Raw genomic sequence first — 26,150 nt, 5'->3', positions numbered from 1 at the left:
GATAGTAGCATAGTAGCTTGCTGCTTACATGAGTTTTCACATGGAAACAAGAACTGTAGGGTTACATCTAGTAACATCTAGTTAGATGATATGGTATAAAAAGTGCAATGTTTCTTTTTCCCTTCACTTCAGTGTATAATAGATACAGGCTCTGCATTGATCAAGTGTTAACACCCTTCTCTTGTCAAAAATCTTCCAAAGCCAAGGAATGCATGGTAGTCTTTCCTAGGCTTCCCTTTATTTGAATAAGATAAACCCCTTATTAGCAGAGACTGCTTTGATCTGATGTGTACAAGCTAAATATTTTTCTTTGGGGAATTACAAACAGGAAGGAAATACAAATAGGAAGGGAAGCTGCCCTGAACTGCTGTGTGGGTTAACTATCAAGTATGATACTTTGTGGTCTTCATGGAAATTTCCAAGTTATACATATGGGCAAAGGTAATGAGCTTTCTTCATTGCAAATTAATGTATATGCATCCTATATAATTATGCCAGCATGTTTAATGGGTAAATTTTTAAGGTTTTTCCTAGTGGTGTATTACTGAGATACTAAGTCTTAGTACTGAGTAAAATAGTAATATTTTGTTTTCTTTTTCTTCTTTTAATAGAGATCCTCGACCAACCAACCAGCGTGTCAACAAGCATGTAAATAATGACACCTATCTTCGGGTTCAAAACCTGACCATCTTAGTCAGAAACATTAAGACTTACTACCAGGTGAGATTTGGGCTCTCTGCTCATTGATCTGTGACAATTGCTATAATGTTTCAGCTGGTGCAGGGGCTAGTGGCTCAAAAAAATTTGCTGCAAGAAATAAAAAGGAAACTGTGTTTATGTAAAAGTACTTTCATCCATGCTTTCCTTATGAAGTGACAATACAGCTGCCTTATCTGCCCCTCATGGCCAGAGGCTGGTTCCCTGCACCCCTCTTCTTTCAAACAGGAAATGTGCTCAAAGTCTATGATAGTGCTTGGATAGTACATGTAGTAAAAAGGCTCCTTTGTGGTGAGGTTGCGGGCTGTGTGTGTGAAGGGATTTGCTGACATTGGAGTAATGGTTTTGGATATAAAATTTAAAACAAGTGACTTTCTCTTAAATGGGCTGCCAGCAAGCAAATGGTTATGAAGAATTGTACTTAATGCTGGAATATAAATGTCAAATTGCTATAGTGGTAATTAGGAAAAATAAATCTGTGCTTATCTTGAAGGTAGACATTGTATGCTAGGTACCTGTTCTTGGGTGTTAAAGCAGTTGTTTGTTCTGAACTCCTCCTTTAAGAGACTTAAGTGAAGGAATGACTACAAATCCTTACAGATAGTGCGCTTCTTAGGCATTGTCCTTGAACTCACTCTCAGTGTTCCTCTGCTGTAATAGCGCTCCTCTAAAATGAGGGTGGTTACAGCCGAGCACCTTTGCAGACTTAGATACATATTTGATGCTGCTGGAAAGCCACAGAAGTGAATTCAGTTACTCTAAATAGAATTCCTGTATACACACTGTAGGGTATATTTAGACTCCTTAATGAGAGGAGTAAATGTTCTACTATTTTCTTCTACACATCTTTTGCCAGATTTGAATGCTGTGCATTATAAACCAGACTGAAACCAATGAGGGCTGTTAAAATGCTCCTCTGTGTATGTGTCTTGAGTTTATAATGGACAAAGCAGCTGATCTGTAGGAGTTGATGTCAGTGTGCTCATCTTGGACACTTCATGTTTTCTGTGCATGCAGAAGAGATGAAATGCTTAACTATTGTAGTCCTTTTTGATGCTGTTTTCTTACATGTTATTGCCTACTTCTATTCCATATTATTGCCACTACTATGCTTCTGGCCTTGTTCAAGGAAGCCTAAAAGAGGGAGGGACTTGTGAAAAAGTTGTATGGGGTAGATGACTCATCTGTGCAGGTTCCAGCAGCTTGCTAGTAAAATGAAGTGTGTAACTCTGTTTTCAGATTATGTAGAAGGGTATTATGTATTTCTGAAGACAACTGACTTGTGTCCTGATTGTTGAAAACTAGAGATGCTGATACAATGTGGTGTCATCCCTGACACTTGTGATTTTCAAGGGGGAAATTCCATTTGGTCATAACTGGAGGCTGAATGTGGGTATTTTATTTCTGTTACTCACTGAACAGTGTAACTATGTATGGAATCTACAAGGAAAAAGGACTGTTTAAGGACAGGGACAGGATTAGTTTGTCTTCCTCTCTCACCCTGACAAGATTTACAGTCTAAGGGTCTGGTCCATCAGATGTTGGAACTCAAGCATTTTATTCATGTGACTACTTTGTCTTGGAGCTGATAATATGACTTCTTTGAAGAGTACCTGAGCAGAGCTCAGGTTCATGAAAAGAGAAAAATTATTCATAATTATATGATATGTTGCTTAGTGTCTTGTTGACCTAGCTGTTGTCTAACCATAATTCAGTAAAGCTAGCAATGACTAAAATAGGTTAAGACAGAGTTTTCAATGAGAAACAGTAGTTGAAGCTTGCTGTAGCAAGCATAACAGTGAGGTTCCTTTTGTAGTCAGGAAATTAAGTACCATGCATCTTGCTGCCTGAGGTCTACATATACTTCATGTGAAAAAAGCTGAGTCTCGTGAGAACTGATCATTCTTTGCATTTGATCCTGTAAATGTGTAATTAGAGCAAAGCTTAAAATAAAATACGTTTTTTGTGATGATGACATTATATAATATATGTACTTGTCAGAATCACATTTTCAGGGCAAATCCAAGGTCTTGATGGTAACCTGAAAATCCCTTTCATGTGGTGGTGTGCAGCCTTCAACTCTCCATAGTCTGGGTGGATTTAAGGCCATCTATGCTGTAGCTCTGGATGATTCAGAGTATAATGTTGCATCTGTACTAATGTCTGTTAGATGTTTGGAACATTTCTTTGTATTTTAGGATCTTGTAGAATATACTTACATATTTTTCTAACATGCAACTAAGTGGATGCTTTGGGATGTATTAAGTATTGTTAGGCCTCTCTTTAGTGTTTAGAGATATTAAGTAGGTTGAAGTTGTGGGAGTTGTTTGAAGTAGTATTAATATACTAGCTTAAGTTAAAATGAGTATAGTGTCTTACTGACTGAAAACATAGTCAAATTTGATTGCAGACTGGAAGTGGGAGGGAAAAAAATTCCTGACAAACAATAGGAACATGAATTTGCTGCTTCCTCAAGAGAAACAAAAGCTCTAAAAATACAGTGTTGGCCTTGACATTTTACATTCCCTTTCACTTAATGGACCAAAGTAAAGTTTACAGCTTCATAAATTCTAGGTCTCCTAGAATGAGGAAAATGACACCTCATGCTTCATTGAAGGAGATTGGAAGGTATGAAACAATACTTGCCCTTCTCTGCACTGGCAGGAGTGATCAAGAATATGACATAAATTCATGGTACTGTAAACTATATCTGAGGAAGGTGACCTAACTGGCTACTAAAATTAGAAGGTAGTTGACATTTCAGATCACATAGTTGTCTAGTTTATCTGTATCTAATATCAGATTTCTCATGTATCTGTAGATAATCTTTGTTAAAGCAAAATTCTCAGTAATACAGATAATATTAATTATTATCTGAAATTAATATTATCTTCAGAAAACAAGGTTAGGTCTAATCCAGAAGCATGAATCCAGGCATTCTTCACAGTGTTGTGGCTATTCTGATGTCTCGGGCTGAGGGTTTGTGCTGGGAATGACAAAGAACAAGCCAGGTTATTAGTCGAATTTGATTCTGATTTTAGCCATAGAGTTCGGTTCTTATGTGTGCTTCAGCAGACATAACTTAGGAGAGGTAAATGCAATGAAGAAGCATTTTTAGGTTCAAATAAGCTCTAATTTTTAGAAGTTTGCTAACTGAATTTGTTCATTAAAAACTTTTTGAAGAGTTGTATTCTCACAACTTTCAGCTGCATGAAACTGGATTGTTGGTGGCTACTAGGAAAAATGTAGTGTCAAGAATCTTAAAATATTGGGTTGCTGAGGGACAATATTGGTTGCTGAGGCTTTGGTGGTGTTTTTTTCATACAGTATGTAATATTTTTTACTAGTGGTAGTAGTCAACATATCTGTGTTTCCTGCTCTCTCAGCAGTTGCAGCTTTGCATGTCTCTGATTGGCAAGAGGTCCCTCTTTTGAAACCAGGACCAGGCAAATGACTCATTTTGCTGTGGGATTTCATGAGCATTCAAGAGAATCTGTCATTAATTGCATTTAATAACTGTTACAGCACTGGTTCACTGGAGAAACGGCTGGTCATAAAACTTCTGCAACTGGTGCTGTATCTTGGAAAAGGGCTGAGCATGGCAGAATGTGTTCATTGCTCATGGTGTGAGTTTTGTGTCTTTTCTTTCTCTGACTGAATTCAGACACTTGGCTGTCTTTAAACTAGAATTCAAAATGCTTTTGTAAGAAATGGTTTAGCTCAGAGGATTACAGGTTACGATCTGTGACTGCAGTGATTATATTGATTGAAGGAGTCAATAGAGAACTGAGTGTATTAGAGAAGAGGTGCTGATCCATTTCTCATTGGTGCAGGTGTTGTGCATCCTAGTCAAAGGGTGAAGTCTACATACTACAGCTGACTGGTGTATGTGGTAAAGATTGACCTCCAGCTGTCATCTGCTGCCTTGTGTTGATAACATAGTTGGGAATGTTGATCCTTAAACCAACACTAGCTAGTTCAGTCCAACACAGATGAAATGATCTTGCTATTCCTGAGCTCAGCCTTCACTTTGAAATGCTTCTGTTGGGAGTTCCACTAAGGCTTATCTACTGGTCCAATTAAATTGGTTTGAAAATAGTTCAGGAGTGAGTACTGTAAGACTGAACAATGCTTGGCTTCACTGAAATGAGGGTTCTTGACCCTTGTTGATAGTGAGCTGTTATGGCCTTAATTCCCTGGGGCCTTGTGCTTCTTTTCCAAATGGTGATTCATCACAGCTGTGGCAACTATCTTCATAGTGGTGTGGCACTATCCCTGCTTTTGGCAGAGTTAGTACTAACCTTGTTAGTACTACAGTTCGTTGGTAATGTTAAAAAAAAGCAACAAAAAAACCACACACACAAAAAAGCCCTTAAGCTGCAACAGCGTGTGCAAGAGCTATTATTGTTGCTGGTTCTGTCACTTCTTGTGATGGAACAAGAAAGCCGGAAAATCTGAAGGGTGTTAGCCTGTGCCTTCACTGTGCTGCAGACAATATTTAAATCCTGTAGTCTCCATGTAAGAGCAGCTGCCCTGATGTCTGCAACACTTGGAGAACGTACTCACACCTACAGAATTTTGAAAGAGGCTGCAGGCAGGCAGGGGAAGCTTGAAGTGGCTCTGCTATGCTTCCTCTGCTCATGTGTCAATCCTTGGGTTTAGTGGCTTTTTCTGAGGAACTAAAAATCACTTTGATAGCAATCTATAAAAAAAAAAGAAAATTTCTGACAGCATCTGTTTTGATGTCAGCTGGTTTGCTAACCCTCGAAAATGCCAGTAGTCACTTCTACAGTATATATTGCAGTTCCAAGCAAAAAAATCCTACCACTTACATGAAAAACTTGAGGCAGAAAGTGAAAAAGAAGTGGCAGTTGTGGCCACTAAAGACCTAGCAGATTGCTTCATGTTTTTAAATAGGTTGGAAATATATCTTAATTAAAAAAAAAATTAAATAGAAGTGTACCAAGACAGTTCTGAAATCAGTTATGACTGTGTGGCTTGTGCAGCTTCAAGAAGAAACTTGTAATGCTTAGCATTTCCATTAAAGTGAGGGTGTGGGGAGGGAAAGTGAAACCATTCACTGAATTTTTAGAAACTTAACACCACAAATCCTACCCTTCCCACCTAAACTCACTTAGCTGGGGTCAGAGATAATGGTGAACAAGGATGCCTTACTTTAAGGCATGTTTCTACAGATGTGTGTCCTTTTACTTGGCTGCTCCATATTTGTGTAAAACAAGTAGAAGCTGCAGGGTTTTTATTAGGCATGTTACAAGGTATTAGGTGGCTGTGAGTATGGCTGTTGCTGTGAGCTGCTGTTGTGTTGCTGTGGCCGTGTGAGACTGTTCTGTCTTCAGACTGGGGCGAAGGCTGGTTCTCCTGGTGGGTCAGCAAAGGTCTTGTGATACCAGTAGCTTTCAGATCAGTAGACAGCTCCTGCTTCTGTATTTGAAGTGTTGAGTCAGGCTTAGAGCTCTTGACTGGACTAGTAAGAGGAATTCAAACTTGGAGCTCCAGATTTGGGCACAAGTTATGGACTGACAGTTGTACTCCAGCTGTAAATAAAGTCGTGGAAGTAGCAGTGTCCTCTTTTGTGAATTGAAATCTTTCCCCATTAGGCAGGCTAGTTCTGATGGACTGGTAATCCAGTCCTTAGCAAAATAAACACCAAGGGGCTAGAAATGTACATAAATGCACACACCCTTAAAGTCAAAAAGCACTCTTCTGTTCGGGGGGAGGGGGGGAGGATTTTGTACCCACAGTGGCCTACTGAATTAGAAAAGTCTTTCCTTTGCTAGCCTTGTTTATTTGGTGTGTTAAACTCCAATATGCCTGAGTGACCAAATATGCTTTCTTTTGATTCCTGTTCCCTAGAGATCTTAGTTTAGCAACTCCTCATCCTCAGCTATAAATTCCAAGACTATTAACTGAGAATGTCAGCGTTCTCAAGAGCAAGATATAAGAAGATTCAACAGATAAGCTCTTTTAATTCAAGTACTTTGGTGATGTCATGCATTTTTAAGTGTCTGTTCACTCCCTTTTCTGTACAGTTGAGTGGGTTTATATGCACACTAGCTCCTGAATTGTTTCTGCATTGGCAATTGTATTGTTGCACCTACCGAAGGTAGCATGCGTGTTCTAGTGGCCTTAAGTTACAGCTGCACAAAGAAATGGTGGTGAGCAGCCATTAAGCCTCTCTGTGTCTTTTGTGCCTATTTTTTTTTTTTTCCAGAAGTCTACAATAAATAAGTTACTATGATAAATAAGTTAGTACTAAGGTACCATTGTAGAGATGCTGTGTGTTTCAGTAAGGCAGTGGGCTAAGACTCAGGAAATACTGGCACAATGTGGTATAAGACCTTATCTGCTCTATATTTGTTTCCACTCCTATTCTTCATTTGACTCTTAGTTTAAACTTGCTACAGGCACAGACTGTCTATATGTATTTATCTAGTACTTCAGAACCAAGAAGGCCTCATTAAGCACATGACAAAAATGTTTTTAATTACACTTTCTGTTCTGCAGTATCATGCTCATGAGACATGAGGGTTGCATGTAAGACTGGTATTGTAAAGACATTCAGGTATTCTGGTGGTGGCTGCAGGGCAAGAGTATGATTGATCTTGGCACATGCATTCTGGGAAATGCTAAACTAATGTTACTAGTCTTTGCTTTAGTCCTTCAGCTGAAAATAGTGGTACCACTCTGCAAGTGGAATAAACATAAGAACATGAGAAAGATCATGCTTATTTTGTATAGGTCCTGTTATCAAGTTATTTCAGTGAGAAAGAGACTGAGACAGGTGGCTCATCAGGACCAGCCAGACTGATGCTTTTTCTTTGGGTGAAAATTATCTTGCTCATTTCCAGCAGAACTAGACAAACATTACTGCTCCAGAGCTGAAGTAAGCTTCTGCAGAGATCAGTTTTAAAAGTGTTTCCAGGTTGGTGAGAGCTACTATCAGATGGCTAGTAGCATGCTGTTGGGCACCTGACTGAGGTTATTATTAGCTGTGATTCTAGGATGCATTTCAGCCAATATACTGACTTATGTCTGAAGGTTTAATGGAGAACTGAGCTTAAAGAGACATATTTATTCCCCTGAGGCTCCACATGCATTTTAATACAGAATGAAATGATGACCTCAAACAGATGGAAGAGAATAGGTTGGCTTTTAAACTACTTTATTGCCTGTAATTTCCTGGAGCTAGAATATGGGAAAGGGCAGAATAGGCTGGCATGTGTCTGTGTAGTCTTGTCTTTGTTTTGCTTAATAAGCTAAAGGGGTGTGAATTCATTGTGCAGACAAACGAAGAAACTGAGCCAAGAAAAGAGGAGCAGTGTCCTAAAATACAGAGGCAAACGGAGGTGGCCTGTAAAATTTTTACAGTATGGAATAGCTGTTTGGTTCCCACACAGCAGTATTTAGTTAACCTCTGACATGTTAATTGAAAACAATTCTTGGGATGTCAAATTGCGAAGTACATCCACTGTGGCCTTTATATGGCTTAAAAAAGGGTAATGCGAGAGTGTATGAGGCTTTTCTTAATGGAAGCCAAGGCCTAATGTTAATCTCCTAGGCTATAGCTGTGATATCAGTGCTAAAGCTGCAGGGTATTTCAGTCCTATACTACATATATATTTTTGGGTATTACATTTAGGATATAATTTGCTGTTCAGTCTCGCCAGACAGCTGCGTTCAATGCTGCTGCCTACATTTCAGGCAAATGTCCCATTCTTGTCAGCTGAAATTTTGCCAAGGAGGAAGCTAAGTTTAGTGGAGCCTACCAGTTTTGGGTAAGTTAGAAAACAGCCTGCATGCCACTTGTAGCTGAAAACAGCTTTGAGATTTAATTTTGCTAGAAGATGATAATAAATTAAAGTTACAGATTGCTTTATTGCTTGTGTTTCTGCAATGAATTCCATGTTATTTAGTCCTTTTCATTAAAAAGTTTTTAAAGACAAGAAGATGAATTCCACAAATTTATAGAATTGCAAAACAAAACCCTGAATTGCATTCCAATTCCCACAGAACTTTTTCACTTTTTCACTCCATCAGGGTTGCTGTTAGCTTTTGTTACAAAGGTCTGTAACAAGCTCTCACTTTCTTGGGCACTGCTTTCTACTTTTTAATGGCAAGTAGCAAATGAAGGTGATATATGTTCTTAACTTGTTTGCATGTTGTGGATGTGAAAGTGTTGCTCAGTCCAGTGTGGCGCTTTTAACAGTGGGGTTATTGTCACATGTTATATTGTGGCACACTGGATTCGGTCCATGGTCTTGCTGTTACCCAACTGTTGACTCTGGATTAAGGTTTGGTGTCAAGGCTCGTTCCCATCAGTTACAGTAACATCTATGACCCTACGGTGTGGCGTGAGCAAAGGTCTCTCTGTGCTTATCACTCAGCTTGCATAGGCTTTTCACTCCATCAGGGTTGCTGTTAGCTTTTGTTACAAAGGTCTGTAACAAGCTCTCACTTTCTTGGGCACTGCTTTTTTCTTAAGGACTTGCAAGACCAGTAAGCAATTCTTCCCCAGAGTGTTTTCATCTGAGGCTGATACTTGAGATGTCTTTTAGAGCAGTGCTTATCTGTTGCTTTGAAGGACTGATTATCACTTTCAGAAATGTGTGGGAGATCTTGGGTAGAGCATCATCTCCAAATACACAGTTGTATTCTGAGAACAAATGTGGTTTGCATGGTAAAGGTCTGCTCAAGCTTGTGATGACATCTTGTAATTCTGGCAAATGTGAATGTTCTTAAACCAAGAAAGAGGCATGGAGGTTGTGGAATCACCTACCCTTATTAAGAATGATGGGATTTAGCTTTTGGAGCAGGCCTCTGGACATGAGGAAGCAATAGACATGAGGACAGGAGGACGTTTCAGTGTACTGCTTTCTTTGCTGAAGACAAACCACAAGGAAGGGTGTATTCCCTGCTTTACATAGTGCATGGACTTTACACCAGCACAAATTAGGGAAGGCACCTGATCATGAATGCACAGAAATTGAACTGCTGACTTGCTGATTTGTGCATATGTCTCACATTTTGCAAATATATTGGTTTTTTTAAAGGAAGGATTTTTTTTTAAAAAAGCAAACCCTAAAGAGCAAATAAAGCAGCAAATTAATGTGTGTACACTGTACTTTAAGCAGAATAACTTCTTATTTTTTATAGCTGTTTAGGTGAACTGTTTGAATATAAGCTGTGTGAGAGCTGGTGCCTCTCCTGTTTCCCATTATGATTAAGAGATGGAGCTGAAGGGACTTAAGTGTTTAAATTCTGTTGGGTCCTCATATGGCCAGTAAAAGTGCCTAAATAAAACTCTGCTCAGCAGGCTGAAATGGCCCCTGTGGAGTTGTCACTGTCTGTTCTCTTTCATAATTAGCATTATTAAGAGTCTCTAGATGTTTGTTTTTGGTTTTTTTTAGACTTATAGAATGACATTGTTAGTGCATGTTAGATGAACAAGATAAGTGATACATCTGCTCTTCTGGGGGTGATAGGAGAGACTTGTGGTCTTTGCACAAAGGAAAAATGTATGAATTCCTTTTGAATATCATCTTGTCCTGTGAAAATTATTACTTAGTGTGTTATTAATATTTTTAAACTACATTAGGTGTTCTAGAAAAAGTCAGCTTTATTCACCTGATATTAAAGAATGGATTCAGAAAACATTAAGTTGTTTGCTATAAGGCTGAGAACAAAAGAATGAAGATAAATTCCCTGTGGCACTTTAAAGAGTTGTTTTCTTTGTAAATGGTGATCCCATCTGTAATACATCCAGAAAGGTATTTGTAAGGGAGTGCAGCATCAAATTTGTCTTGCAGAAAGACCTGTTTGGCACACAGTGTGTGTTAGAAGAAAAGGGGAGGGTAGTACTGAGGTTAATGCATGGTTTATTTTGGAGCAGCTGTTTTGCTGTAAAGCTGAGTGGCTGGAGTCTCATGGGAGGCATAATGATTTACCACTAGAAACTGGACAGAGGTAAATTTCTTCTTAAGGTTTGATACTAAATGCAGAATTACTATGTATGATAAAAGGCTCAGTTGTCAGGATACACTCCAAAGAAACAGAATCGGTCCTGAGAAGTAGTTACCTTAAAAATAAAACATGCTTGACTGTTCTCTAAAAACAAACAAAAAGCCCCAGCATTCTATTTGAGTGGTTACTGTTTGAGTTACTAGGAGTCTCTGAAAACTGTGTAGTTACTTCAAAGCAGAGCTACAATTTAACTACAGTGAGTTGCCTTTTAATGTAATAAATGTCTAAAGGTCACTTCAATTTCAGTCTTTCAAATAGTGGGGGGAAAAAACCCACCAACCAACCTACAAAACCAAACCACCCTGTGTGTTCTGTATCTTCCTGAATATGAGAGGGCTGCGTGTCAGTATTGAAGGCTTTGTCTTTACTTTCAGTGTTTGCAGCAAATGCTTATCCAAACAACACGTGGGTGTATCTTTACAGTTTTACGTGCAGAAGGAATGAGTCTGTAGTAAAGGACCACAAAAGCTGCGATTATTAGAAGCTTTGCTTACATTCCAGTGTTCTTTTCCAGTCATGCAGAAGAAACTAAACCAGAGTGCTCTGCTGTAATTCTCAAACTTGGTTGAGCTGTCTCACATTTCTTCCAGTATACATTTCCTTCATAGCCAGAGCCAAGATCTTGATTGGAAAGATGATTTTTGATCTCCCTTTTTCACTTAGCTGTTCCTCTTTATAAATTCTGTGCCATTGAGGGGTTCAATTTTCAAATAATTTGTTATTGCTTGAAGACTTATCTCTGTAAGATGTAGCTGTAGTTTGGCCTTTTGCTTCTTAAAGCATCTTAGTTAACTTGCAATTGCATTTTCTTTGCATGTCATAGGACCTGATCTTAAGTGACACTGACTTAATATAATCTGACATGCCAGCCATCTTCCATGGTGGGATCTTTAAGGAGTTTTGCTTTGATACCCTTGGCTATTGTGAAACTGGAGCTGTCTGCCAGATCATGGTTTGTTTTGGCTCTTCTCCTTGACAGCATATTGCAGCCTTTACCAGTGTCAAGGTATTTATCACACTTCATCAGTACTACTTAGAGATTTTGCAGTGTTTATGGCAACTGTTTGAATATCTGCAGAAGGACCCAACCTGGCTCGCTTTTTCAGTCTTGAGCTTAGCAGTGCACCTAGTTTTGGAGGTTTAGTTTTGCAGGCTTTGAGCATCATGCCAAACCTGGTGGTAAGAGAGATGCATTCAGATGAGAGCTGATTTAGTGTGACAGAGTAAAAAGCAGGTGTGTTTATAACAATCTGAACTGCTGTGCTCCTCCAGCATGCAGAATTTGCAGGCAGGCCTGTACTCTGACACCCATTTATAAAGGATAGATCATTTGAAGTTTCTTTTCATTTTTTTTGCAAACAAATAGAAATACACTTACAACAAATGACAACCTCTTGAGACACTTAAGGGATAATCTGAAGTATCACATATATTAAACCCACCCTTCTTATAAACAAACAAACAAAAAAAGCCAACACCTTGATCTTACTGATACTCAAGCAAGTCCCTCCCATCATGTTGCATTGCACTTAGTTCCTCAAAGTCTTTTGTAAGTCAAGAAAATTAATAGTGAAGGGTAGTTTATTTTTTATTTGGATAAATGCTGCAAAATGGTGCTTCAAGCACAAACAAATTTCTGGTATGTTGTTCTTTCTGTAATAGGTAGAATACAATTTCCTAACTGAAAACTTCAGAGTACACTGGAGTCTTGGCTGCATCCACCAACCATATTTAATATGCAAAGGAGGTGACAAGCAAATATGTTCAACACATTTGTTTTAAATAAGCTTTTTTAATACCAGTTTTTAATGTACCCCTGCAGCACCACAAAAACAGAGGCTATAGCTTACTGGTTGTGAGAGTGATACTGTTGCACAGGTGAATCGGAGATTCTAAAGATGCTGTCTGAGCACTGTGTTAAAAGTTATCATACAGTTGTTGATGACACTAAGCTGGGAGGAGTGGTTGACATGCCAGAAGGCTGTGCTGCCATCCAGTGAGACCTGGACTGGCTGGAGAGTTGGGCTGTGAAAAATGTGATGAAATATAACAAGGGAAAGTGTAGAGTGTTACATCTGGGTAGGAACAATCTCAGGTTGTCGGAGGGCGACAAAGATGATGAAGGGAGTGGAGCATCTCCCTTATGAGGAAAGGCTGAGGGAGCTGGGTCTCTATAGTTTGGAGAAGAGGAGACTGCGGGGTGACCTCATTAACGTTTATAAATATAGAAAGGGTGAGTGTCATGAGGATGGAGCCAGGCTCTTCTCAGTGGCAAACAATGATAGGACAAGGGGTAATGGGTACAAACTGGAACACAAGAGGTTCCACTTAAATCTGAGAAGAAACTTCTTCTCAGTGAGGGTGATGGAACACTGGAACAGGCTGCCCAGGGGGGTTATGGAGTCTCCTTCTCTGGAGACATTCAAAACTCGCCTGGACACATTCCTGTGTGACCTCATCTAGGTGTTCCTGCTCCGGCAGGGGGATTGGACTAGATGATCTTTTGAGGTCCCTTCCAATTCCTAATATTCTGTGATTCTGTGGTACAGTTATTATAGTAGAGGGGTTTTTTTAAGTATATAGTATTGCACTTCTCTGTTTGATTATGTTTGTGTAACTGGTGGTGAAGTGCTGCCAGAAGAAAAATCTGCATAAGGAGAGAAAAGGCTGAGAAATTGAAGTGTAGATTGGATATAAGGAAGAAATTCTTTCCTGTGAGGGTGGTGAGGCACTGGAATGGGTTGCCCAGGGAAGTTGTGAATGCTCCATATCTGGCGGTGTTCAAGGCCTGGTTGGACAGAGCGTTGGGTGGCATGGTTTAGTGTGAGGTGTCCCTGCCCATGGCAGGGGGGTTGGAACTAGATGATCTTAAGGCCCTTTCCAACCCTAATGATTCTGTGGTAATACTTAGTACTTACATCTTTCATCCCCAAACAAGGTTGTATTAAAAAAACCCCGAAACTAAAACATCCTCCCCGAAAGCCCAAACAAACAAAACTCCCAACAACAAAACAAACAAAAAACAAACCAGAAAGCCCAACCCCCATGTATCAAAAATTTGCATCAAAGGCTATTTTTTGAACTGTAGGTTTCATTGTGTGTGTTTGGAGGGGTGGAGAGGGTGGTGTGGTGGGTGTTTGGGGTTTTTTGCGAAGTACCAGTAAAGGCCTCTGGTGTTATATGCTGTGACCATGCAGTTGCTTCCCTGTGTCTTCTCTGTCTGCTTGTGCTAATGATAGGGAGTGGCTGACTATCACAGTACTCTTCTGCCGGGATATGTACACTGTTTCTTCGCTGGGATGAAAATGGTTGCTGCCTAATAAGGTACCAACAAATGGTGAAAAGCGCAAGTATACAAGTCTGGAGATACTTGAAACTCCTTTCTTACCGTGGTGATTTGTTGTATTGTCAAGTTAGTCTGAGAGTTACAATGAAATGCACTTGTGTATAAAGGAGGAAAGCTGAGACTGAAAAACATCCCTTCCCCCCCCCAAAAAAAAAAAAAAAAAGGGGGTAAAAACCCAAAAAGCAAACAAAAAAAACAACAACAACAACAACAAAAAAAAAACCAACCCTCCAAAAAAAAGCAAACCCTGCTAAATATTCCATACTGGTCAGTTCTGATTTAAGATGTTTCCAAGGTGTTTAATGCAACACTTTTAATATTTCAACCATCATTTTGTTTCTACAGTATCGAAAATCCAGATAGAAATAAATAGCATGGGATTTTAAACTTTTTCATGCACTGTGATAGTTTTAACTGCTGTCTTATTCCATGTTCAACTAGAAATTATTTCATTTTTTTAAATCCTCCTTCCCCCTTCCTACCTCCCTGGCCACCAGGTGAAATGTTTAACTTGGCACTTGTCAGAAAAGCAGAAGAGCTAGTTTTACACAATCAGAAAAAGTTATGTCAAAGCATATCTGTGTGCCTTTTTGAAATAGGTTAGGAATGTGAAATAAATTAAATGGAACAGCTGTCAGAGAAAAAGGTGGAATTCCTTGACTCCAGGATACCTGCACTCTAGATGTTGATAGATTTACTTGGGAGAAGAGTAAGATCTGAGATAGGATCTTGTTTGCTGGGTTCATGGCAGTTATTGCACCAACAGCTTTGACAGTTGTTGGGCAGTACTTGGGATTCCCTAAAGCCCGAATCCTTATGAACTGAAATGTACAGCTTCCCAAATTTCCAAAACTTTCAGTGCAAGCCTTCTATCAGGTTGGTGCCGGGTTCTAAGAACTGATTCTTTCCATTTGATGGATATGTTGTGACTGGTGAGAATAGTCAGTAGGGAATGTGACATAAGGCAATAGAGAATCCACCTTCAGGAGTGGTGATCCCTTCATCAGGTTAGGTAAACTCTGAAGGCATTCCCTTGTGAATGCTCGCACTCATACCGCCTCAAGAGACCAGAGCTTGGAGGGGTGTTTGCTGTCTGTTCTTGTGTCTTGCTGATTTGCAATGCAAAAGATGCTCCCATTGAATAGACTTTCCTCGTGCACTTAATGGCTTGAATTTCTACAGTTAATAAGGCCGTCCACAGTGACAGAAGCTGGGTTTTTTCAACAAGGCAGCTCCTCCCCACATAAACTCTAAAGCTTATTATGTTAGTGTACCTTAATATGTACCATCGGTATGTAGCTAGCTAGCATAAGACATGTCATTTAGTTACTCTGTATATGCAAAGAAGTGTTCAAATGACACACTGGAATTCCAGTGCAGTAGTTTTTGCTGGTTGCTCTGAAAAATCTACTAGAAGGGTATTCTCAGCTCCTTCTGCTAGTCTTAAATTAAGAAAGGATCTGAAAAGTTTTTGTATTTTTAGGTAAATCTCAAGGCTTCAGAGAGGTGATCATGAAAAAGCAGGATTTGGCTGTTAACATCAACTGAGGTCTGCTCACTGCACTTACTATTGTGAGAATGGGGAGAGAGAGTTTTGCGTCAGTTTAAGCACTCCCAGTTCATTTAATCATCACCTACCTGCTCCGTGTGCTACAGACCCTTTTGAGTTGCATGTCTTTGGCACACACTGCTGCTGTATCAAAAAGAAATTATGAATGGAGTGAATGGATTTCCTGGCACTTGGGAAGCCATTGAAGTTTGTGCTTAACAGAGTAACCAGGCTGACTAATGTAATGCAATATTAAACACACAGCAGCCTCAAATAATTTCTGTTTACAGGGGCAAACCTTCTTCTGTTTATTTTATTTTATTTTTTTTTTTTAGCATATCATCTAAGCAATGATTAACAGAGGAAAAATAACATTTTTGAAGATTACTGTCCTTCGAAGGAACCAACTAGGAGAGGGTAGAGCTTAATAACTACCTCTCACCTTTTTTTAATGACAAGTCATTAATTTTCCTTTGATATTGAGAGCAAGTCTGTTCCAGTTCCCAAGACATAATGCTGTATGCCCTTGAGGGAAAAAGTGGTTAAGAATTACAAGGAGTATTATGCTTCATAGACATAAGCAACCTGCTGAAGTAATAACCTGCTATGTGCCTCTGAGTATCTCTGTATGAATCAGGGCTTTAAAGTGGTGATTGATGTATGAGGAATATGTCATCTTTGAGACTAATGAGGCAGCTGCACTTGAGAGAGGAGGAATACATTTATTTTCATTCTTTGTAGCACTGACCATCATGCAGGAAGATTCAGACTTGAGTAACCACTTACACTGTTGCTACAATACTTGAGATAATATGGCTTCTCTGCTGAGACAGAGCAGAGCACAGATTTAGCTGAGCATACTTTATTATGCTGTAGCTGTAACAGCTTAGTCTCATTTCCTGACTGTGTTAAGTATCTGAGATTTCTTTTTCTGAGACTTCTTCTATTGCAGAAACAGTCCATTTAAAACAGTCTTGCTTTCTAAATATCTTAACTTTTCTCTATAGTTTCTGTAGCTTCTGGTTAGATAAGAAACCTGGTGAATTGGTGTTTTAATACCTTGTGGTGTAACCTCCTGTAGTGGAGTAGTGTCTCATTCTTGGCCACTGGATTTTATGCAGACTGGTTTGGGAAGAGCTTGGGAACACAGTAATTCACTTTGAAGAACTGCTGTGATCTGTTTCGTACTTGTCTGAACCCAGTAATTCAAACACTGTCTTCTGCATTAACCACTGGACTGCCAGTTAATGGTATACATGAGAAGAACAGCACATTTGATGAAGCAAATGCATTGAAAATACACATCAAAGTGTATGTTCTAACATTTAATTACCAATTTACCTAGTGAAAATGTTAGTGTTAATTAAAGAATCTGTGAGTATTAAGAGTTCAGAATTTAAAGTTCATGTTTGGCTTCTAAATCTTAAAAATCCATAAGATGTCCAAAGGAAAATAGCTTACATGTCTAACCCATAATGAGTTGTGTTGTTACAAAGCAGTGGAAACCACTTTGCATGTTGTGCATTCATAAAGAGGTGCTCATTAAAAATGTGGGGTTTTTTTGTCACCACCTGTTATTTGTTTAATATGATGGGTGCTTTACTGCAGTGTTGTATTATTTTTGTCATCTTTCTTTTCTAAAGTGCATTATTCATCACTTTGAACCATATGGGCAGAAATACATTCTGAACATCTGATTTCTGTACTGGCCAGTCCCTGAGGAAAGACTCTAAAGTCCATGTTTATGACAAAGTGAAGCCTTTCATGTCATCTTTCCATGAACATTTCTTACCTTCTGTGTACCAATTAGGAGATTCACAGCTGTGATGCTACAACAAGGGGGCTGCACTTGTTTAGGCAGCAAAGGCCTCTTTGCTCAAATTCATAAATAAAGCCAACTGTTCTGGGAATAGGGAGAGCTTCCTGCACATCCTCCACAAACCCTGGGTTTTTTTTTTTTTCCCCTATGGCTTGCACCTGGCAGTAGGCATGAGCTGAGGTGCGTTTGTGGAGTGAGATGTATGGTGACCTGGCTGCTGCCTGGTATGGCAGCCCTTGCTGGGGGATGTACCCAAGGGCGTCCCCTGCCAGAATTCTACAGAAACTTTTAGAAGTTTGATTCCTCTGGCACCCTTTCATAAAAATCGGGATGGAATCCTTGTGATGAGTTACTTTCATTCCCTTTCCTTGACTGCTCCAAATCCAATGTACGAGTGTAATTAGGAATAAAGAGCCCGATTAAAATGTGCCACAGCGTTGCACTTCAGCACTCTTGCTGTGTATCTCATCTTGCTGTGTATGTGATACACTTTTTGGCTGTGTATCTCATCTGCTTTGGAGATATGATGTTTGCCTTGTGTTGTCTCCCATTTCTCTTCCATGATTGTAGCATGTCCAGTAACAGTTGCATGAGTTGTACACAATGAGTGAAGTATGTGTATAGTGTACTACAATTTTTTTTTTTTTCCTCCTTATTGAGGGAGAAGGGAATGAATAGATGGCAAAGTGTCCTTTTCTTTCATTGTGGAGTGAAATCTTTTATTTAACATGTTCAATGGGCAGGTTTCATTCTCATTTTTCTGCCCTATGTATGTATCAAAAACCTGCCATACATCCTGGTGTAATCAGCAGTCTGCTCACAGGAGGCCCTGCGTTTGAAACAGCAGGAGTTTTTGCAGCTTGGAGCTGAGTGGTGTTGGCAGAGTTGTTTGAAGAAGTTTGCTTAGTTCTGCCCGCATTGTGCTGAGTCGATTTCAAAGGGGCTGTTGCTTCTACTTCGTGAGAATAACTTTCAGTCAAAATTCACAGGGAATCATGTATCTACTAATCTGAAACACAGCAAAAGTTTTTATTTTCAGTTTTGGTTGTGCCTGTTACTCTATTGCTGCTTAGAAAGTGACCTCAGTGATTGCAGATTAGCTCAGGGGAAATTCTGGTTTTTACTACTGTGCATTAATGTTCAGTAGTAAATTTTGGAGACCTAGCACATCTGCATATTTATCAATAAAAATTGCTTAGTTTGGAGATTCAAACTTAAATGACCTATATTTACTGTATGTCTTAATGTTGTGGACATACAAACATTGGCTCATGCTGAGGTTTAGAGGAATGGTGAATTTGGGTAGTGCTACTGAGGTGCCAGAGCATCTGGGCTTGCATTAAGGTACTGCATTATAAATGCTGGATTTTCTCTGGTCGTTTCCTCCAAATAGTAAGCATCTTTTTCTCCCTCTAAAATTAGTGGGAGCTGCATGTTTTCAGAGCACTGAGAAGTAAGACTGTTCATTCAGATGCCCAGCTACAAAATGCAAACTATTACCATAGGTTTGAAGAGCACAAATTTTTTTATTGCACTGTTTCTTTGGTGAGTGACTATGCTAATTCCCACAGAGCTCTAGTTTCTGATCAGCCATTCATCATTCAACCAATTCATGATGCTTTTTGCAGAAAACAGGTTTGGCGAAGAAACTCAATGCCTCCGTCAGAGTATGTTTAAACAGTGATGCAGAACCATTTTAATAAGTTGTGTGAAATGCTGCAGGTGAACCAAACAAGAGTCCTTTTTGGACTTTTTTGGAGTTTGCAGTGGACTAGCATTGCTCCTTTCTCTGTTCTGCAGCTGCACCTCCTTGCCAAGGTTTTGTGCTTCCTTCAGGTGAAGGGTGTAAATGCTTTCCCTTCTGATAAATTGTTGCTTATACTACGTTTCTCTGACCATAGTGCCCCTTAAAATTTTATCTGAGGCTGCTTTTAGGAGTCAGGCTTCTTCCGGACCACCAAGGAGGCTCGGCATACTTTGAAGGCTGCTAGGCTTAGATCTGCTGCTGAGTAGTTGCAACAACAGCATAAACTTTTGTGTAGCCTGTATCTTTAAAAATTCTAGTAACTTTCAATTCTACAGAGTAACACAGCCCAAATGTGCTGGACTGGAGAAGGTGTTTCTGCTCTCTGCAGCCTGAAGCTTGAATTGCTCTTGCCTGGAGTAATATTCCTGGGCATTTACTTTCCCCTCCTCTGCTTTCAGCTAGCTGAAAGGCCAGGCTCGCAGAGTTGCACTGCTGTTGTTTTGTGATCTGGTTGATAGGGAGCACAAGTCACTGGATATGTCATATTAAGTTTCTCTCGATTATGTTCCTTAAATGGTAAACCTGAGCTCTGCTGATGTAGGTAAGGGGTAGGATCTACATGTGAGGCAGCTTGGAAATTGCCTAGCAACATACATGCCTGCCACCTTCATGAGCCATTAAAGGACACTGAAGATGAGGAAGTATAATTGAAAAATGACAGTAGTATGAAAGGGTTTGGTAGTGTGCATAGTTCTGCTTTTTCTGTCTGTAGCTGGAGCAGCTCCCTGTGTCTGGGGGCTTTTGCTGGTTTTGAAACTTTTATGATCACTTTTAAGGTTTTATTCAGTAAATAAAAGGTCTTGAAAGTTGCTTTCTCTTTCTGTTTTAGGTGAAGCTTTTGTATGAACACATGACTGATGAGATTTGCTTTCAGGAAAACATTAAACATCACAGCTTAAATGGAAATTGTGTTTTGTTGAGATGGAAGATCCAGCAGTCAGAAGCCTTAAAACTGGGATGGGAGGAGTATTTAGAAGTTAATCTTTCCTGAATGCTAATAATAACATAGTGACACAGTTTCCTCTGTTTCTGTCACAGATGGCATAAAGAAAGCATCTTTTAGGATGTAACTACACCCTTCACATTTTTTCATATATCATGGGTATTCCCAGGGTGTTGTAGGCATGAAGTGTGCTGCAACTACTGGCAACGACTGATGAAGAAAAATACAAAATGGGGAGAGGAAGTCCTCTTTAAAAATGCCCATCAATTATTTAACTAGGTTTTCTACATCAGAAGCTCGCCTCTGCTGCTTAACTCTGCCTAAGCCGTTTGCTAGGGCTGTTGTGAAAGAGAACTTAAAATGAGGTCTGTGGTATGAGGCTGGTGGGGGAGCAAGAAAAGTAAAGCTCTGCCTTGTTAATTAATGTTAAGTTATGAGTTACTGCAAGATTCACAGTAGATTACACAGATTGTATAAAGCAGGGTTAATCAGTCCTTTCAGATACTTAAGGGAGCACTGTTAAGAACTGGCAAGATTGAAAAGTCATCTTGAGAGAGTGTTTGCATGTGCAAGTATGCATATGTTTGTGAATGCATAGGCTGGATTACCACTGATAAGTAAATTTTGCCTAGCAGCTACCACATAGGGACATTGGCTATTTCCTGTTCTGTGTTTAGGTGAAACTGTGGCAGCTGTTGGAAGTGACTTTATATATTTTTCTGAGGGCATAACTCTTTCTTCTTGAATGCAACAATAAGATGTTTGTTATTCTGTGATATTAGGGAAGTGGTGGATTTCCCAATGCTGAACACTTAAGATTTGGCTGAACAGGGTCCTGGACCATCTAATCTTGGTCATGCTCTGCCTAGGAAGGTTGGATCAAGATGGGCCTTGAGGTCTCTTACAACCTGATATTCTATGAAGTGAACTTGGCTGATATGGGAATGGCACAGGATGGGACCCAGCTCCTGGGGCTGAGCATGTACTGGGACTGCCCCAGGTACTCTCTTGGACCCACTTGCCTTGGGTGGCTGCTGAGAATGAAGCACCATCCCTTTGTAAAGGTAGCTCTGGGCTGTCAGTTTACAAAGGGGTCTGGTCCTTTGCTAAAGTGGTCTTTTGACGGGACTGAAGTGAAGGCTCTTCTGTCACCTTCTTGGTGAAAACAAGTTGGGAAAACCAGGGAGGCTGTTCCTGGCAGCCTGACCTGGTAATTGCCTGTGGCTTGTGCATGGCTCAGCTCTGCCGAGGTGCAAATTACTGCAAGTAGACTCTGTGAATAGCCAAGAGTCAAATGACTCTGTTCTCCCCGTAGGTAATTATTCCATCTTCCAAGGGGGGCACAGTAACTGCAGATAGAAAGGTTGCTTGCTATTGAAAACAAATGAGCATAGAAAATCCAGGGAGTGATGGGAGGCCCAGAGGCTATTTTGAGGGCATGGCCCCCATTTCCCCTTCCTGCCCTCTCCCATTTTATTCACTATTAGTTTTTACCGGGGCTAGTTTCTGTGGCACAGTGCTAACAGTGATTGACACAGTAAATGCTGGGAGTGTTTTCTTTCACAAGGGTGCTCAGGTTACTTTGGGAAAGTAACAAGAAATTTACTGCAGCATCTCCACCTGTACAGTGCAAGAAGCACTGACAGCCTTCAAAATTCCTTGCATATTACCTGCCTGGGGCAACCTGCTGACTGTAAAGAGAAACAGCACTGTACATTTGTGTGTGGAAGAACCATCTGGTCTGACTTGAAGCTTCTCCCTTAACCCACCTTAAGAAAAAATTTGCAGATTGTTGCTATAGGCTAGGGACTGTGTCTGGGTGTTTGCTGAACTTGCTAATACTGGGTGAATTGGATGATAATGCAGTGATATTTTGAGGTAGTAATGTTGGATATAAATTCTACAATGATGTCTCATAAAGCTTTCTAGGGGTATTTGGCAGGGGTGTGCCTGAACTGCAAGAATGTTGCAGGTATTTGAGTTTTTAGTGCCCTGGTAACTGGTTGGTAGCGTAAGTTTGCCTGCAAGAGAGCTCTCAGTGATGAGAAAGCCAGGTTGTTGCAGCTAATTTAATCAGATTAATAGCATGTATGAGGTGCTTTAGGTTTGTTTTAACCTACAGACATATATCAACAAAACCTTTTCTTCCCTGTACTTCTCCAACCACCTCCTTTGTCCCATAGCATCTTACTGTCTGGCCGGGCATCCTTGCAATGTGGGATAACTTGTCACGCTCTGACTTCCCTTCATACCAGCTGAAAGCTTCCCTTTTCTGTAAATCCGACATAGATTTTTGCATGGCTTTCTGCAAATGCCTCAAGGACCACCACTGCCCATGCTGCTGTCCTCTGTTGGAATTAAATAATAAACCAGTGGCATAGTGACTGCATGTTTCCTGAAACATTAATTTGTTGTTCAATGCTAGGTTGCCCAGAAGCTGCCCAAGCACAAGAAGGTTCGAGCTTGTTGGAAACTCATTAAATAAGCTTTTTGGAAGTTAATCAGTTTAATTTAATTTAAACTTTATTTCCCCCCTTCACAGGGAGTAGGATGAACGCTAACAGACTAGTTGCTCAATTCTCTCTCTGGTATTCCTTATGCACTGTCACAACCCTTTTCTTCACTGAGGGGAAAAAAAAATTGCTTTGGGATTACAGTTTTTCCCAAGTTACAGACCCAAAGTTTTTCATGTGTTTTAAAGCAAGGAGTGTTAACCAATAACCTGTGTGTCCTATCCCATAAAATCCCCTTTGTTCATCACTGCCTGAATGATGTCTATGTATTCACTGTTCCTTGGTTTCTAAGTGTCATTTTCTGTATTTCTCCAGTACCATCCATTCAAGTTTCTCAAAATGATTTACCAATGTAATGTGAATTAAATCTTATTTATTTGGGGGAGTATTGTCCTGGAAAGACCAAGCGTATTTGTGCTTGTTTCTAAGCACTTATCTGTGTTATATTTCAACAGCTCCAAGGATGTTTGGATGTATTGAAGACAAGGCATGGCACCTTTTCGAGGCAAAGATACTTCTCCCTGTTAGCTGGCTCCATGGAGTCAAGAGGTCTACTGAGACAGTAGATAAAAACCATATATTATACATAGTCCTTCTACAAATGCTTTAGCTTGGTTGGTGGTGGTTTCTTGATGGCAAGCTGTATTTAATATTGTACTTTCTTTTTATTCCTGTGAACAAGGGCAGTGGAGCAGAGTTTGGACCTTGGAGCTCTGCATGGCTAATGTATTTTTGGAAACTGTCTTCCTTTTAAAACAAGTGAGTGTGCTTGGTGCTGAGTTTCAGAGAATTCAGAAGTGGTTCAAGTCTGTTCTGATGGCTTCTGCTGTTTCTTTTTAATGTGTGTTAGGCTAAATTATTACAGTCCTTAGAGACTATCATAAATTAGCTTAAAGCGTGTTCAACAGACAGATTGTATTTTAGCTGGCTGTTTTTGTAATGTCAAGTGGCAGGTCTTTAACACAACACATTTCATACTCCTTGTTACTGCATAAACCACCTCAGAACAAATCTAAAGTGAAGTAAAACAGAAGTTGAGAGTAATTTGTCTGGGTACTGTTATAAACATGTGAAGTCGTTTGGACATCATTTGAAGAGAGGAGTTGAGGATAAATCAATAGGCTTTTTTATTTTCAGCAAAGAGGGTAAATTAGTCAAAGGTGCTGCTGGCAATAAAAGCAGTGCTCCACAGTTGTATTTTCTCGTCTCTAGGTCAAATTGATATTGCCACTAGGCACAACCGTAGAGCTGTATTTGTATTAACATAAGTGATTCATCCTGGAGTCAGTAAAACTAGGGTAGGAAATCTGCTGCTACATAACCATTGAATATTTCATTTCGGATTTTAGAAATAAATGTACGGTTTTGTCTTTAGTTTGATTTTAAACATATTTGCTCTGCAGCTGATGTATCTGGGGGTGGCAGCTTCTCCATTATTTATTCCACTGTGTTAGAAGTAAAACCAATTGCCCAAAAATGCTTTTTGCATATATAAAAAATAACTTCATTGAAATATATATAGAATTTTTGTTACATAATGTAGATAATGTGCACTGTAAACAGTTTGATTTGATGTTAAAGCAGATCTGTTAATCAGGGCTTGCCTTGGTCACCTTGCCCTCTGATGTCCGGAGTGCTTTAGTTCTGTGCAGCCTGGAGCAGTTGATTTAACCAGTTAATAAAGCAGCAACAGTGCGCACAATGGATCCCATTATAACCACAGAATCTTCCTTTCATTTCCTTCCTCCGTTGCTTGTTACTACATTTTCGTCAACCTACGTATATGCCTTGCATATATATGACAAGCTCTTTGTTCCAGAGATGTCTCACTATGCCTTTGTACAGCTCCAGTGGATGAGGTTTTGCTTCTGGCTGGGACCTCTGTACTGCTCTAATACAAATAGAAAAACCTGAGCCATAACAATGAATTGGGTGGATGATTGTTCCTGGGTCCTTTCTAGTTTGGTTCGCTAGTTTTTTGGGGTTTTTTGAGGGGGGAGAGGATTATACATATATATATTTACACACACACATATATTTACATGCATATATATATATATATGATATATGCCATCCAAATTGCATGTGTGATTATTATATTTTTTTATATAATTAAATCCTGATCTTGTATGGTATAAATCTACATTGAGTGTACTTCTGTCATTTGGTCAGTTGTCTGCACCCTGTACAGACTGAGCATGGCTAAGGTTAGGTATGATTCCTTCACATCCTTCCCACTGTGATTCCAGTCTATGATTGTCAGAACTGATTATTTTCAGCAGATGAGGCAGCAGTTATTTTAGTGGCTTTTGGGTTTCCACTTGAAGGGACTTTAGGAGCATGCTTTGTAACTTGCTGGTTTTCAGGGAAAAAAATTCATTTCAAGACAGCTAATCCTCTAGCCTGTCACGTAAATGCAATTGTGCAGAGATGAGCAAAGTTCTTAACCAAATTTTGTCATGTATATAATGTGTTGGCAGAGAAAGTGAGTACTGAGTCACACACAGTGTCATCAGGCATGCTTGCGTGGTAAGATGTACATGGAAAACATCTCCATAAAAGATCTGTTTCTTTCACTTCCTTGTCATTCCCCTGCAACAACTTGTTTCATCTTGCCTAATCTTTTGTGGGACCCTATCATACAGTTTACAGAACCTTGCTAGAAATTATTTCTGTGACACAATAACTCCAGGCAATTATAGCTGATATATATAACTTCAAAAAAAAAAAAGTAAATAGGAAGACAAATATTTTTTTCTTGCTTTAAAACTCAACCTCCTTGTTTTAGGCTGCAGAATAACTTGGTTTCATTATTATATTAAAACTTGAAACTTTGAAGAAACATATTTAAAAAACATCCCTTGTGTCTCAATTTACTGTTTAAAAATATGTTTTAATGTTAACTTGTTCATTAGCCTGAGTGTTTACTCTTCTTTAGAGTTCTGATTCCAGAATGGAATTGGAGTACATCTTGCCTGGGAAATGTAGTTCCCAACCTGTCTTTGTGGTGGCATTCAAAGGGACCTTAAGATGTGTAGGGGCAAAGCTGCCACCCCATCCTCCTTCTAGGAGGGTGTGAGCTGATACGGATGGCCACTGACTCCTGCTGAGACTTTACCTAAGCATGTAGTAGCTCCTTCACCAAATGTTTCCCAGGATGTTTATGAGATCAGATCCATGCTGAGCTTTATCAGAGGAAAATGTTGGCTGTGCTGCACAGATAGGACTCTGCTGAACTTTCCTGCTTCGTTGGCCTGAGTTGCAGCTGAAATTTAAGCCAGATTCCGTAAGTAGGTAGTGTTTGCTTTTGCTGATATAAATAAAGCTGGTGATGGTTTTTCCTTATGAGCATTTTAAGTAGGAAAGCACCATTTGGCTTCCAGTCAGCTGGACAATTAGCATTTTATAGCCAAGC

At 39.7% G+C, this 26,150-nt stretch overlaps 1 protein-coding gene across 1 annotated transcript in view; it reads left to right on the top strand.

Moving 5' to 3' along the window:
• Positions 1–26,150, top strand: part of CCDC88C (coiled-coil domain containing 88C) — a 98,621-nt gene that overhangs the window by 9,246 nt on the left and 63,225 nt on the right. The window contains exon 3 of the mRNA XM_080620188.1: positions 612–720. Within this exon, the coding sequence (XP_080476314.1) occupies positions 612–720 (109 nt within the window). The remainder of the gene's footprint in view (positions 1–611; positions 721–26,150) is intronic.

This window comes from Psittacula echo (genome assembly GCF_963264785.1).
Source record: "Psittacula echo genome assembly, chromosome: 5".
NCBI lineage: Eukaryota > Metazoa > Chordata > Aves > Psittaciformes > Psittacidae > Psittacula > Psittacula echo.
The sequence above is the reverse complement of the archived record's forward strand: the minus strand, read 5'-3'. Positions and strand labels throughout refer to the sequence as shown.